The sequence below is a fragment of the Neophocaena asiaeorientalis genome, unplaced genomic scaffold (assembly GCF_003031525.2).
Source record: "Neophocaena asiaeorientalis asiaeorientalis breed wild unplaced genomic scaffold, Neophocaena_asiaeorientalis_V1.1 scaffold23, whole genome shotgun sequence".
In the NCBI taxonomy this organism is placed as follows: domain Eukaryota; kingdom Metazoa; phylum Chordata; class Mammalia; order Artiodactyla; family Phocoenidae; genus Neophocaena; species Neophocaena asiaeorientalis.
This window is the reverse complement of record NW_020175047.1, coordinates 1747018-1762853: the sequence shown is the minus strand read 5'-3', so window position 1 is coordinate 1762853 and position 15836 is coordinate 1747018. Positions and strand designations below refer to the sequence as shown.

At 39.7% G+C, this 15836-nt stretch overlaps 1 protein-coding gene across 3 annotated transcripts in view; it reads right to left on the bottom strand.

Moving 5' to 3' along the window:
* Window positions 1–15836, bottom strand: part of ANKRD42 (ankyrin repeat domain 42) — a 60183-nt gene that overhangs the window by 16609 nt on the left and 27738 nt on the right. For 2 of the 3 annotated variants that reach the window (XM_024763567.1, XM_024763568.1), the window contains exons 7-11: window positions 14573–14698; window positions 13221–13326; window positions 9009–9184; window positions 4311–4437; window positions 200–344 (exon numbers count right to left, since the gene is read on the bottom strand). In XM_024763567.1, coding sequence (XP_024619335.1) covers window positions 200–344; window positions 4311–4437; window positions 9009–9184; window positions 13221–13326; window positions 14573–14698 — 680 coding nt within the window. The remainder of the gene's footprint in view (window positions 1–199; window positions 345–4310; window positions 4438–9008; window positions 9185–13220; window positions 13327–14572; window positions 14699–15836) is intronic. The other variant, XR_003005738.1, reaches the window with a different exon arrangement.

The window sequence follows — 15836 nt, the reverse complement described above, 5'->3', positions numbered from 1 at the left end:
CCTTTACTCCTTACTCCTAGAAAATATGTTATTAACTCCAATTTACAAATAAGGCAAAGAGAGGTTAAATGACTTGTCCAAACCAAAAAGGGCTGCAGCCAGGATTCAAACCCAAATAGCCCCCTCCAAAGCTGGTACTCTTAGCTACTCTTGTATACTACTTCTTGAGAAAGATAAATGTGTTAAGAAGGATACCAACCACAGCCGCAAAGTTGGGAACCTGAGTTTTTTCCAGCATCTCCCTGAGTTGATCCACCTCTGCTCGATACTCATCCAGCTGACATTCTAATTTTTCTCTGCGTAGTCGTTCATACTCTAGGTGGCCCTGCAGCTCTTTGATAGTCCTGTCAAAAAAATTTGGTTTCAATCAATCTCCAATATCAACTAGCAATTATTTTTGGTAATAGTGAAAAGTATCCATACATTATATACATTATATTTAAGGCAAATAAAACAAAGAAAGCATTTTTTCAACAAATATATACTGAGAGTGTACTATGAGCCAGCACTGATCTATACATACTGGAGATAAAAGCAGTGAACAAAACAGGCCACATCTACCCTTGTGGGGCCTACCTTGGCAGCAGTGGTGGAAGACAGTAAAATAAATAAGTAAATATATGTATTTCAATATAAGTAAGTAAATATAAGTATGTTGGAAGGTGATAAATGCTAAGGGAGAAAAAAATAAAGCAAGAAAATAATAGAAATGTTGTTGAGGAGGGGGTTAATACCCCATACACAATGACCAGGGAAGGCCTTACTGAGAAGGGGGCTTGTGAGCAAAGTCCAAAAGGAAATAAGAGATAATCAAGTAGACATCTGGGGTACGAGCATCCCAGACAGAGAGAATAGCAAGTGCAAAGGCCCTAAGGCAGAAGAACACCTGGTGAACTCGAAGAAAGAAGCCAATGTGGCTGGAGTAGTCAGAGAGGTAAAAGGGAGCCAGAACAAGTAGGGCCTGGTAAGTCGCAACAAGGACTCGGCTTTTACTCTGAGTGAAATGGGAAGCCATTAGAGGATCTCAACAGAGAAACGGCATGCTCTAACTTAAATGTCTTTTGCTTTGTTTAGCTTTGTTTTTTTTAATGATGTAAAATTTACTTTGAGTGAATTACACAAATATCAACTAAACAATTCAATGAGTTTCCACTAATGCATCCACCATGACTACCAAGATACAAAATACTTCCATCATCTCAGAAAGTTCCTTCATGCCCTTCCCAGGCAACCGTCACTTCGCAGAGGTAACCACACTTCTGAATACCTATCGTGTTAGATTAGTTTTGTCTCTGCTTGTAAATGAAGTTGTACATTATATTCATTTGTGTGCCTGGCTTCTTTCAGTCAACAATATGTGAGATTTATCTGACTTAGGTTTTAGCATGATGAACAGACTGCAGGGGATGAGGGTGGGGGGTGAGGGAGCAGGGACAGGAAGTTGGGAAACATATCAGGAAGATGTTAAAATATACCCAGACAAGTGATGCTAGGACTGGAACCAGGGTTTCTTTCTGCCTTATTGCTGGATGGTGAGGGCACCAGAACTCCCAAGGCATGTTGAGTTGGATGTCAGGTCTGAAGGAGGGCAATCTAAGAGTATACAGTAGTAGCCCTGGTATGGAAGTGAGTGGGGTTGAGGTTGGAGATAGGAAAGAAGAACATTAACTGTGGAAACCTAGAATTCAGCAAATGAGAAGAGAAAATCAGCCCCAGGACAGAATAACACAACCACGTTTTGCTGTATTCTGGGTTTCATCTAACCAATCAATAACGACAAAGGCAAAAGGACATCTCTCAAACTAATACTTATCCAGGTTTCCTTTACAATTAGATATAAGATCAGGAGTTTGTACCCAAAGAATAAATGTCTTCAGATGTACTCAACACAAAGTGAGAAACACATACTAGAGAAGAAGTAAAGCTTACTCAGAGGAAACACTGCAGTCTCAGCTAATAAGAAACTACAATCTGGCACAAAGGCTAAAGCAATCTTTATAAAAAAAAAAAATCCTGCTCAAATGACTTACATCAATATAATAACCATTTCACACTGAAATGTGAACATTAGAATTAAACGTTCCATTAAAGACTATTATTAAAATTGTAATGACCTTGGATAATAGGTTTGGAGTCATATAGACTCAGACACAAATCCTGGCCCCACCCCCCACGCTTAGTCCTCCCTTTGTGACTTCATGCGAGTTACTTGTAAATTCAGTCTTGGTTTCCTAATCCACGTACCGAGATAATAGCTAATGGAGCTGTGAAGACTGCATGAAACAATATATACAAGAGGCTTATACAGTGCCTACCATACAGTAGTGCTCAGAAGTACTACAAGCATCCCTAGCAGTAGTACAGTAATATGTCTTGGAAGAGAAGTAAAGGGAACAAAATTTAAAGCTCATTATCTAGGAAATAATTGCTCTACTGTGAAGTACTTTTCTAGACTACAAGGGAGCTAAGAACTTTCAGCTAGGTTCTTAGGCAGAGGCCAATACTAAAAATATTCTACATCTCAAACACTTTAATCAATACAGAGGCAGTCAGGAATTCCCTGGCGGTCCAGTGGTTAGGACTCCACACTTCCCTTGCAGGGGGCACGGGTTCAATCCCCGGTCAAGGAACTAAGATCCCGCATGCTGTGCAATGCAGCCAAAATATACAAACCTACATACATACATATATATATATATAGAGAGAGAGAGAGAGAGAGAGAGAGAGGGGCAGTGGACAGCACTTACGTGATGTGATTTATGAGATACCAAGGAGGCCCCTGATTAAAAAAAAGAAAATTTCTTTTTGGTCTACCACAACTTCCTAGTGCCTAAAATCCCATTAAGAGACAGAGTATTTTGGCTTAAGATTTTGTCTTCTGTTCAAACTCCCAAGTACCCATCTTATCAAAGATTTAGATGTTACTCTGAATACATTTACCAGACCTCTTACTGAGATTGAATTCAGAAGAGGGTGAATGCAAGAGAAACAGGAGGTTCTAAGAGTATGAGGGAAAGAGACCCAACCAAAGGAAAGGGCAGGGGAAGTGGAAAATCCATGTGCACTGCTCTTTACAGACCCTTGTTCTGATTAAACTACAAGTCTCCCCTCCTGTCTCCCTGTGTTCCCTGTCCACTGTGGAAAGCAGAGACAAGCAAAGAGGCAGTGGGAGGAAATAAGCACTTGGCATCCTCTATCCCAGCAGCCATTAATTAACTAGAGAGGTACCATATGTACCGAGAGCCAATTTCAGGTGCAGGAAGTGAAAAGTGAGGGAATATGCAGGCGTTCTGAGGGGTGCCACTGTCCGTGAACATAGGACTAGGTTGGTGACTTGTGAGCAAGCAGTCCAATTCGATAGGGATGGCTAGAGACTGTGTTGGTTGAAAAGCTCAAAGTAACTGTGGTCTCAAAAAAACAAAGGGGCTTCCCTGGTGGCGCAGTGGTTGAGAGTCCGCCTGCCAATGCAGGGGACACGGGTTCGTGCCCCGGTCCGGGAAGATCCCACGTGCCGCGGTGCAGCTGGGCCCGTGGGCCATGGCAGCTGAGCCTGCGCGTCCGGAGCCTGTGCTCCGTAACGGCAGAGGCGACAGCAGTGAGAGGCCCGTGTACCACAAAAAAAAAAAAAACAGACAAAAAAACGAAAACAGGAACTCTTCTTAGCGTTTTAGTTTTGCGAGACAAAAAGTTCTGGAGGATGGTTGTACAAAAATGTGGAATGTACTTAACACTACTGAATTCTGCCTTAAAAGTGGTTAAGATATATGTTATGCTTATGTGTATTTTACCACAACTTTTTTTTAATTTTTAAAAAATTAAAAAAAAATTTTTTTTTAATTGGTGCACAAGTTTTTGGCACCACAACGAAGACCTGTGTTGGGTCTTTGTTGCTGCGCGCAGGCTTTCCCTAGTTGCGGCAAGTGGAGGCTACTCTTTGTTGCGGAGCACAGGCTTCTCACTACGGTGGCTTCTCTTGTTGCAGAGCACAGGCTCTAGGCACGCGGGCTTCAGCAGTTGTGGTGCACGGGCTTAGTTACTCTGCGGCATGTGGGATCTTCCCGTCCCAGGGCTCGAACCCATGTCTCCTGCACTAGCAGGTGGATTCTTAACCACTGTGCCACCAGGAAAGTCCCTTACCACAATTTTTAAAAAATCTTAACACCTTCTCCATCTGGGGGCTTAGGAGGAAAACGGGTTGGAAACTCACACCCTTTGGTGGGGATGAAAAAATAAGTTGTTAATCAACAAACCCTCACGTGGCATTTAGAAAGGTAAGTAAAAACAAACCATCAAAGTTTTGAGGACATTACTTTTCAGACTCAAGCTGTTCTTTCTTCTGCTTTAGATCTTCTTCTGTTATGCCTCCCAAGTGTTTATAGTTGCTCTCTGCAATTTCCAGGAGGTGTCTCAATTCTACAATTTTCTTATAAGCTCTCACTGCAAGACAGAGTTGAACAGGAACCTAGTTTAGACAGATAACAGCTCATGAGCTCACAGGATGCTGGTCCTGGAGCATACTCTTCCTCTAAAGCCAGTGTCTGCATGGTCAGTGTCTGTATGGTTCGGGGAAGGAGATGGAGGGAGGGTGGTGTCTATATAGAAGGACACATATCAGTAGCAGAGTATTAGGGTGAACAAGCAGTGAAATATCTAAATGGAGGATTCTGTTCCTGCTGTTGGAGGATATATCACTGTTATGACTATTAATACCAGGGAAAGGAAGGGAAGGGGAGGGGAGGGGAGGAAGGCTGGCTAGCAGTGTTTTAGGACTAGTTATATATTACAGGACCATGCACAATCTATTTATGTCAGAAAATTAGAAAAACTGAAATATGCTTGATTTATTTATGATAAATCAGAACTAATCCAGCCCCCCAATTTTATGATTAGTCACTTGTAATATCTAGGCAAGAGGATATTGAGAAAGAAGTGTGTTAAGAGCTACCTTGAGCTATTCTCCAGCTATCAAAACCATGATTTTTTCTATCCTTTGTGGTACAAGTTCTCAACCTGGGGTGATTTTCTCCTCCAAGGAACACTTGGCAATATCTGGAGACCTTTTACTTGTTAAACCTCGGGGGATGGAGGGAAACAGACTATTGGCATGTAGAGGCTCAGGATGCTACTAAATACCTTAAAATGCACAGGTGGCCCCCCTCAACAAATAAGTATCTGGCCCAAAATGTCAATAACACAGAAGCTGAGAAACTCTGCTTTACAACCAGGTTAGCAAATCACAGCCTCTTCTCCCTGACACTCACCACTGATTTATCTCTCAATAGGTTAGAACTGCAGGTTCCAAACTACATACATCAGAATCAACTGGGGTACTTTTTAAAAATGTATATGTTTGAGCCCCATAGCTGTCCTACAGATTCAGGTATCAGTAGTTAGTAAAAGCTCCTCAGACAATTCTGACGGGCAGACAGGTTTGGGATCCACCATAACTAATAGCAAACAAGTAGAGGGGATCTTTTTTTTAATGTTACATAAAATGGAAAGAATTGTGATGGTTTATTTAATTCTTTAACATTTGAAGGCTATGTTTTGAAAGGGCTGTTCTATGGGATCATCAGAGGTAAGAGCTAGGATTAATAGGGATTAGTTCCAGGAAGAAAGATCTTAACAAAGGCGAAACTTTTCAACAAAAACAGTTAAGAGGGTGGGAGGGAGGGAGACGCAAGAGGGAAGAGATATGGGAACATATGTATATATATATATATATATAACTGATTCACTTTGTTATAAAGCAGAAACTAACACACCACTGTAAAGCAATTATACTCCAATAAAGATGTTAAAAAAGAAAAAAAGTTAAGAGCTATCATGTATTTGTGGAGTGCCTGTGATGGGAAGGACACTATGATAAGTGCCTTATACATTTACCCCTGTCAAAAGGTAGAAATGGGCCACACGGGTGATAGTGGGGGCCTTGTCACTGAAGGTGATTGGATGCTGGATGACATGTGACAGGAATGTTGAGCCAGGAGTCAAACCTCAAATGGGGTTCTATGATGCCATGACCCTAAACCTAATTCACTAAAGAATGCTCTGAATTGAGGCTCAGTTCCAAGAAGTCTGTGATGACAAGAAATCCAATCAGTCCCCCGTAGGCACTCTGGCAAAACCTAGTATTCCAAGAGACTGGCCAGTCCTTTGGATTTTGCCCTGGAATAAAATTAAATAGTCATGTCAAATAGCACAGGACTTCATATATAGTACCTTCACTAGCTGCAAGCACCCCAGCTGGGCACCAGCCAGAGACTCACTATATGGCAAGGGTGTAAGAGTGCATTTGTGTCAAACACACCACAGAAGGAAACTGTTCTAGCTTCGTTCTTGGTCTTTCCTTAAACATCTTTAAAAATTTTTGTGATTCACTGACAATGATCACTTCACAAAAATCTCCTACTCAACTAATTTCAGAAGACACTGAAATTCTACAAATCAACTGTTCATCTTCTGCAGTTCTAATAAGTCCTTGCTAATTCTCAGTACAATCAACAAAAAAGAAATTTAGGCAAAAAAAAATTTTTAATAGATAAAATGGATTGCATCAAAATTAAAAACTTGCACTGGCAAGGACATCATTAAGAAAGTTATCTGATTCACTTTGTTATAAAGCAGAAACTAACACACCATTGTAAAGCAATTATACTCCAATAAAGATGTTAAAAAAAAAAGTTAAAAGACAACCCACAGAATAGGAGAAAGTATCTGCAAATACTTATACTTGCAGATATAAGGGACTTATATCTGCAAGTACTCTTACAACTCAATAGTAAAAAGATAAACAACTCAGCTGAAAAATAGGCAAAGGATTTGAATAGACATTTCTCCAAAAGATATACAAATGATCAATGGGCACATGAAAAGATACTCAACATCATTATTCATTAGGGAAACACCAATCAAATCTACACTGAGATACCACTACACACTCATTAAAACAGTTTTAGTTATTAACAAGACAAACAATAACGAGTATTGGCAAGGAAGGGGAGAAACTGGAACCCTCAGGCATTGTTGGTGGGAATATAAAATGGTGCAGCTATTTTGCATAACAGCTTGAAAGTTCCTCAAAATGTTAGACATATTTTTACCAGATGATGCAGCAATTCCAGCTGCTAGGTGTATATCCAAGAGAAATGAAAATACATTTCCATTTTCAAAAAAGCATGTATACAAATGTTCATAGCAGCATTATTTTTTTTCATATTTATTTATTTATTTATTTAGGCTGTGCCGGGTCTTAGCTGTGGCACATGGGATCTTCGTTGAGGCATGCGGGATCTTTAGTTGTAACATGCGGACTTCTTAGTTGCGGCATGCGGACTTCTTAGTTGCGGCATGCAGGATCTAGTTCCCCAACCAGAGATCGAACCCGGGCCCCCTGTACTGGGAGTGTGGAGTCTTACCCACTGGACCACCAGGGAAGTCCCAGCAGCATTATTCTTAATAGCCAAAATGTGGAAACAACTCAAATGTCCAACAACTGACGAGTAGATATATAAAATGTGGTATAGGGACTTCCCTGGTGGTCCAGTAGCTAAGACTCCACATTCCCAATGCAGGGGGGCCGGGTGTGATCTCTGGTCAGAGAACTAGATCCCACATGCTGCAACTAAGAGCTTGCATGCCGCTACAAAGATCCTGCATGCCACAACTAATACCTAGTGCAGCCAAATAAATTTAGGAAAAAATAAATAAAAAATTAAAAATAAAATAAAATGTGGTATATCCATACAAAAATATTATTTGGCAATAAAAAGGAATAAATTATGAAGTAATGATCCACGTTACAATGTGCATAAACCCTGAAGACATTGTGCTAAGTGAAAGAAGCCAGTCACAAAAAACCATATATGGTATCATCCCATTCATATGAAATGCCCCAAATAGGCAAACCTATAGAGACAGACAGTAGATTAGCAGTTGCCTAATTGGGGGGTGGTTTGAGGGGAAGGGAGAAGAAGGTAGAGGTTAGGGGGATTGACTACTAATGGGTATGAGGTTTCTTTTGGGGGGTGATGGAAATGTTACAAATTTTATTGTAATAATGGTTGCACAAATCTGAATATACTAGAAACCATTAAATTGTACACCTTAAATGGGTAAATTGAATGGTATGTGAATTATATCTCAGTGAAGCTCTTTAAAATAAAGCTGTCAGGAAATTCTGAAGGGATCACTGACTCTGAGTCTCACTGTGGGGTGATCCAGGTGGGCTGCTTGTTGGGAGCCCCTAATATCAGCATCTTTTAGGTTGCATTCACCAGGAAAGAGGCTTCTACCATCACCTGGAGAGTGAGGTTCTGCCTGACGATGTTCTGGGAGCTCTTAAAAATAATTTTTTTTTTAAATTTAGACATGAACTAGAAGTTTTTCTCAGACAATACAGTTTTGGTACTAGTTTTTCCTGCCAGAATAACTGAAAATACTTTCCAGAGATCATGAGGAAGGGAATTGACATTTACTAAGCCTCTAGGCACTTCCCATTCTCTAGTGCAGTCTGTGGGATGACATTACGTTAATATTCTCATTTTTACAGATGAGGAAACCAAGGTTCAGAAAGTAACACAGCTAGAAAGAGGTGAAGCTCTGATGTCTGAATCCAGTGCCAAGCTCTGCTCACTTTACTACAGCTGCCTCTGCTTTGGTTAGCCTCCGTTCAAAAAGATCCTTCTCACCTTTCTTCTATGAAAGAGTGCCATTGAAACAGTTCCTCTCATCCATTCATATGAACCATGGCTCTCTGACAAATATCATGAGAAGTGAAATCAGGGTTATATGGCAGGAAAATACCCCTTTCCTCTTTGAGGGACAAAGATCATGTCTCACATTCTTTATATGTTCAACAACCCCTAGTACAAAAATCTGTACTAGTTCTGGTTCCCCCAAAAAAATATCAAAGTATTTTACCTTGTAGATGGTAGTTGTCTTTAAAATAATTCCCAAATCTGTGGTATTTTTTAAAGGAAAAATCATGGAAGAGTTGGCACACTTACCTCTGGCATCTGTTTTATCCGACTCACTGAGACCTATATCATCCTTGGCATCAGTGCTTCCCTCAACACCATGTCTTATGAAAAACTTAATATCATTTTCATCAATTTCACTCTCATCATCTGTATCATATTTCTGTAGTCCTTCCAATAGCTTTACTGCTGCTAAATGGGCAAACCTGTAGAAAAGAATTAGTAATTACAAGATCCACAATCTTTTTCAAATTGAAATAGCAGTTTGCATTTAATTTAGGGAATTACACTCTACATTATCCCACCAACTCACACACCAGTGAAGAACGAAAACTGTATCTGAAGGTCAGTGACAATTTGATGCATATCCAGCAATGCGGGGAATTCAAACAGTTAGTGGAAACTAAGGACAAGCAGTCATATTAAAGAATGATTCCAGAATTTTTTTTTTTGGCCATGCCGCAGGGCTTGTGGGATCTTAGCTGCCCGACCAGGGATTGAACCCGGGCCCTCGGCAGTGAAAGCGAGGAGTCCTAACTACTGGACTGCCTGGGAATTCCCAGATTCCATTTTTTAGTGGCAAAAATCCAACTGAAAGAAGTGACCCAATATCAAAAGAATATTTGGTGTGTCCCCAAACGGAGCTGCTCAACTGAGTAGAAAGCCCGGAACCACCCTACTTGATTTACCTGTATTTACTACCTTTTCCTGATGGCCTAATTTAGATCATAGAATTAGTTCTGGTTCCAGAGGGAAAACTATAGCTCTAGCCCCCTTAATCTTCATCCTTCCTCAACCCTCAAAGCACTCAGCATGGCTTTGAAATTTAATGGAAAAATAATGACTTTCATATCCACATTTCTTATTTTCTTTGATCTTTCCCACATCTCTATGAAGCTTCTAATAATATACCCTTGGTTTTCAAGTTGTTGTTGTGATTGTATGTAATCTGCATTATTTTTCCCACAGTTTTGCTAATTAAAATGTTCAATGCTGGGACTTCCCTGGTGGTGCAGTGGTTGAGAGTCCGCCTGCCAATGCAGGGGACACGGATTTGAGCCCTGGTCTGGGAAGATCCCACATGCCGCGGAGCAGCTAAGTCCGTGCACCACAGCAACTGAGCCTGCGCTCTAGAGCCCGCAAGCCATAACTACTGAGCCCGTGTGCCACAACCGCTGAAGCCTGTGCGCATAGAGGCCGTGCTCTGCAGCAAAATAAGCCACCGCAATGAGAAGCCCGCGTACTGCAACTAGAGAAAGCCCGCGCACAGCAACAAAAACCCAACCTAAGCAAAAATAAATAAATTAATTAATTTAAAAAAAAATGTTCAATGCTTTCTCTTAGGACATGGAGAATTACTCGCTAAACATAAAAACCTCAAATTTTATTTTGTTCACACACTTCCATAACCATGTGCACATGCACACATATATCTTTACCTTTCACCAGGTACTGCAAATCATTAACAATATAGTAATAAACATAGGAAGTTGTACGGTTAATAGAATTCATTATCTCTATTACTAGATTGTCACTTCACAGCTATCATTTACTGAGTACTTGCTTTATGCCAGATTCAAGGTTGTTTCTATAACACTACACTCACACTAGCACTTTGGTGCATGAATGACAAAGAAATGTGGGTCAGAAATTATGAATATATTCAGATACAGTACTAAATCACCCATGTAATACTGATATAAAGACAGACAAATAGATCAATGGATAAAATACAGACTACGGAAATAAGCCCACGCATACATGGACACCTGACGTGGACAAAGACACAAAGGCAATAGAAGAAAAAGGACAGCTTTTTCAACAAATGGTGCTAGAACAATTAGATATCCATATGCAAAAAAAAGAACTTGGATACATACCTCATACCACATACAAAAATTAACTCAAAATGGATCACAGACCTTAATGTAAAACCTAAAACTGTATCTATAACAATGTCTAAAAGAAAACATAAAGGAAAATCTTTGTGACTTGGTGTAAATCAAAGATTTCTTAGATATGATACCAAAAGCATAACCCATAGAAGAGCAAATTGTTAAAAAAATTTTGCTCTTCACTGTTAAGAGAATGAAAAAACAAACCACAACTGGGAGAAAATCTTCACAAAACAAAAATCTGAGAAAGAACTAGTATCCAGAATATAGAAAGAGTTCTTAAAACTCAACAATAAGAAAACCACCCAAGTTTTAAAAGTGGATAAAAGATCTGAACAGTCACTTCACCAAAGGAGAACGTACAAATGGCAAATATGTATACGAAAAGATGCCCCAAATCATTTTCCATTAGGAAAAAACAAAAAACACAATGAGACACCACTACACACCTACTGGAATTACGAAAATCAAAAACTCTGACAATTATCAAATGCTGGCAAGGTAAGAAGCAACAGAAACACTCATCCACTGATGATGGAATGCAAATTGGTGTGGTCACTTTGGAAGGCACTGTGGCAGTTTCTGATAAACACACCCTCTTAGCATCTGACTCAGCAATCCTACTCCTACGTATTACTCAAGTGAACTGAAAACTTATGTTCACACAAAAATCTGTACCTGAATGTTTATAGCAGCTTTATTCATAATCACCAAAAAGTAGATACAAACAAGATATCCTTCAACAGATAAGGGGATAAGCAAACTATGGAATACTACGGAATTCCACAGTCAATGGAATACTACTCAGCAATAAGAGATGAACCACTAATACACATGAATGATTTTCAAAATAATTATGCTTAGTGGAAAAAGCCAAATATATAAGAGTACATACTGTATGATTCCATTTATATAAAATTCTAGCAAATGCAAACTAATCTATAGTGACAGAAAGCAAATTAGGGTCTGTTTGGGGATGGGGCAGTGGAAAGCAGTAGGAGGGAGAGATTACAAAGGTGCACAAGGAGATTTTAGGGGGTGATGGATATGTTCACTATCTTGATTGTGGTGATGATTTCACAGGTATATACATATATCAGAATTCATCAGTTTGTGCTGTACAAATATGTGTACTTTACTATATGCCAATTATACCTTGATAAAGCTATTTTAAAAAATAAAAAATAGTGGGCCTGAGTTGATAATGATGCTACTATGTGGTAAAACAAAACCATATTCCATGGCTTCAAAGAGATCCCACAGACAAAATTTTAAGGAACATGAACTCACAAACAAAAATTGCATGGCAATTTAATGAATAATTAGGCCCTTGCATCCCGTCAAGCCTCATGTGCAACTTTTAGCCCACACTCCTACTTTAGATTCAAGCAGTTCTGAATCACATGCGTTCCTCAGACACACAAGGTGTTATCTTAAAACTCTTCCTCCTTCAAGTGTCAGCATAAATGTTGCTTTCTCCAAAAAAAAGTTTTCCCAGACTTCTATATAAATTCTGTCCCCCGCAGTTGCCTTCATAACTCTTACCATCATCTGTATTAACATTTCTCCCCCACAACTTTAGAATAGGAATACTTGGGCACTTTTTCTTCTGTGCTCTTACTGCACCTTATACATGACATGTAATACGACATACTGATTATAATCAATAAAAGTTATGTTTGCACATTTGTCTCTCCACAAGACTGTAAGTTTCTTGAGGGCAAGGACTATTTTTTTTCATCTTGGTAAACTTAATGCTAACCATAGCACTTGGAGCATGGTAAGTATACAGGAAGTTGAATGAAAAAACAATCAAATGAACAAATGGATGAACTAAATATTCCGTGAGGGCCTGACCTGAATGAGCTAGAGGTGTTCAATAATAGGTGTTACATTTAATTCAAATATAAATATCAAAATTTGTTTCAAAATCCATGACTCCTTTTGATTACTCCTTTTTATCACACAGAATTTCTCAACAGGTACCAGCATTTGGGTGGGACAATTCTTTGTTGTACACTACTGTTCTGAGCACTGTAGAATGTCTGGCATTCCTGGACCTGACCTCATGAAACATTAGTGATGGTCTCCATCACTGTGACAACCCCCTCCCCACATTTCCAAATGCACACCCCCCAAGAAGGGGGACTACTACCTCCCAGCTGAGAATCACTGCTTTAGAGAGAAGAGCTGATATGTTGTCAAATGTTAATTCAGCTTGAAAATTATCATTCCATCAGCATTTGACTGAGTCCTATAATCCAGAAATCTTCAGAGATTTCTGAGTATAGGAGAGTAAATGCAAAACTTTAAAAACAAAAGAAAGAAGCAAAGCAGATAGGGATACCTCTTAGCCACATCACTGGGTTTCTCCCTTGCTTTGTTGGTAATATTACTGTCTGCTCCCATTTTAATTAGCCACTGCAAACACTCTATGTGGCCTTGCCCAGCAGCTGTAAAAACAAAACAAAATGTACACACAAAAAAGTTACTGTTATTAGAACAATTTTCTAAAATTTTGGACAGTACCACTGCAGAGTATTTTTGTAAATACTAATCCTTACAATAACCAGCAGAAGTAGGTTGGCCAGATGTTATTTTCTCTATTTCATTTATTCATTCATTAGACAAATATTTAATCAAGTATCTGCTGTACTCAGCCCCTATGCAGAGAGCTTTACATACAGATATAGATGTTGAAGCTCAAATAGGCTATTTAACATCATACAGCCAGTAAGTAATGGATTTGAAACTATAATCTAGGTTTTTTCTAATCCTTATCCAGTGTTCATCTACTGTATTCATAGCTCCTGACCAATCTTGTACCAGGCCAAATGTAAGTGCAATCTGTGTGAATGTGAAAGACTTTGAAAATCTTTTGCCATCTTGTATAAATAGCTTATTCCTCTGACCCTCATAACTCAAAATGTTCAGGGCCCTTCACTGATTACCTAAACTGTTCACCACCTTTCCTTAAAACACATGCACTCAATATTAATTTTCACCTCCACAACTCTGCTTATGTGTCTTCTCACCTAGTGCCCATCACTCAATCATATGATCATCTAATTTCTCCCCTCCTTCTAGGTCCATCTCAAAATGCAGGGAAACTGTTGGGGGGAAACTCAGTCCAAAAAGATCTGAGTTTAGGTCCACTAAACAACAGATTGGAGGACTGGAGGACAGGACAGAACTTAGCAAGTGGCTGGCATATAAAGACACTCAATAAATGTCTATAGAGTTGATGAATAAATGAATGGAAAAAAATGAATGAAACCTCAGCTTTGCTCTTACTAGCTGTGTAACCTCAGTCAAGAAACCTGAGGGGGGACTTCCCTGGTGGCGCAGTGGTTAAGAATCCGCCTGCCAATGCAGGGGACACGGGTCCGAGCCCTGGTCCAGGAAGATCCCACATGCCGTGGAGCAACTAAGCCCATGTGCCACAACTACTGAAGCCCGTGTGCTTAGAGCCCGTGCTCCGCAACAAGAGAAGCCACTGCAATGAGAGGCCCGCGCACCACAACAAAGAGTAGCCCCCGCTCGCCCCAACTAGAGAAAGCCCGTGCGCAGCAGCAAAGACCCAACACAGCCAAAAATAAATAATAATTTTTTTAAAAAATAAATAAATAAAAAATAAAAGCTAAATAACTCAACAGCAATTGTGTCAGAACTGAAGATGAAGCAGGAATCATAACTTACCTTTATGCATAAGAGTTGATCCATTATTATCACGTTCATTAATATTGATTACTCCATCTTCTATTAATTTCTTAAGCATTTCCAAATCACCCTTAAAGGCAGCCACATGACCTGGAAATGCTAAAGCTATGAATTAAAAATTCAGCATTTCAGGAAACATAGGAATTCGTTCCTTTTCCCTGCCTTAATCAGTCACACATTTCAGGTTTCAGTATTAACTCAACTATGAGAATGTTACATTGGAATTAGTTCAGTTGATGCAATGACAAGTAATAGAAAGAGAATCATAAAATAAGATTATTATTAACAGTGTAGCCTTTCCATCCCTCAGGATCTCAAACATGCCAGGAATATATGGTACCAGAACTATTCTTGCCATCTTCCCTGTTTCTCTCAGGCCACCACAAAACACAAGGAGATGGTCATTTTCAACCCTTTGTATAAAAACATACTTGATCTCAAGTCCTACATTTGCACAGACCACTCCCTCCCTGTTTACAAGTGAAGAAAGCAAAAGAAACTGGAAGGAGATAAAGTATATGTGTGTATCTATACATAAACATAGACATAGACAGGTGTGAATACACCTGACCTAGTGCCTAGCACATAGTAAATACTTAACAAAATGTTTTTAATGATAACAACGAGATATACTGAGCCCTTACTGAATGCCAAGCATGGTAGTAAGCACTTGTAAGGACTGCCTCATTTAACCCTCTCAACAACCCTGAGGTAGCTATTCTCATTTCTGTATATGGAAAGGAAACAACCTAGAATACCCAAGGAGTATTTTAAAAAGAACAAAGTTGGAGACTTATAATACCTGACTGTAAGTCTTACTATAAAGCTACAGTAATCAAAACTGTGTAGTACTGGGCTTCCCTGGTGGTGCAGTGGTTGAGAATCTGCCTGCCAATGCAGGGGACATGGGCTCAAGCCCTGGTCCGGGAAGATCCCACACGCTGCAGAGCAACTAAGCCAGTGCGCCACAACTACTTAGCCTGCGCTCTAGAACCCACGAACCACAACTACTGAAGCCTGTGCACCTAGAGCCTGTGCTCCGCAACAAGAGAAGCCACTGCAATGAGAAGCCCGCGCACCGCAACGAACAGTAGGATAGCCCCCACTCACCGCAACCAGAGAAAGCCCCCATGCAGCAACGAAGACCCAATGCAACCAAAAATAAAATAAATAAATTTTTTTTTTAAAAAAAGAGAGACACGAGAGCTTGCTTTCTCTCTTTCAAAAAAAAAAAAAAAAAAAA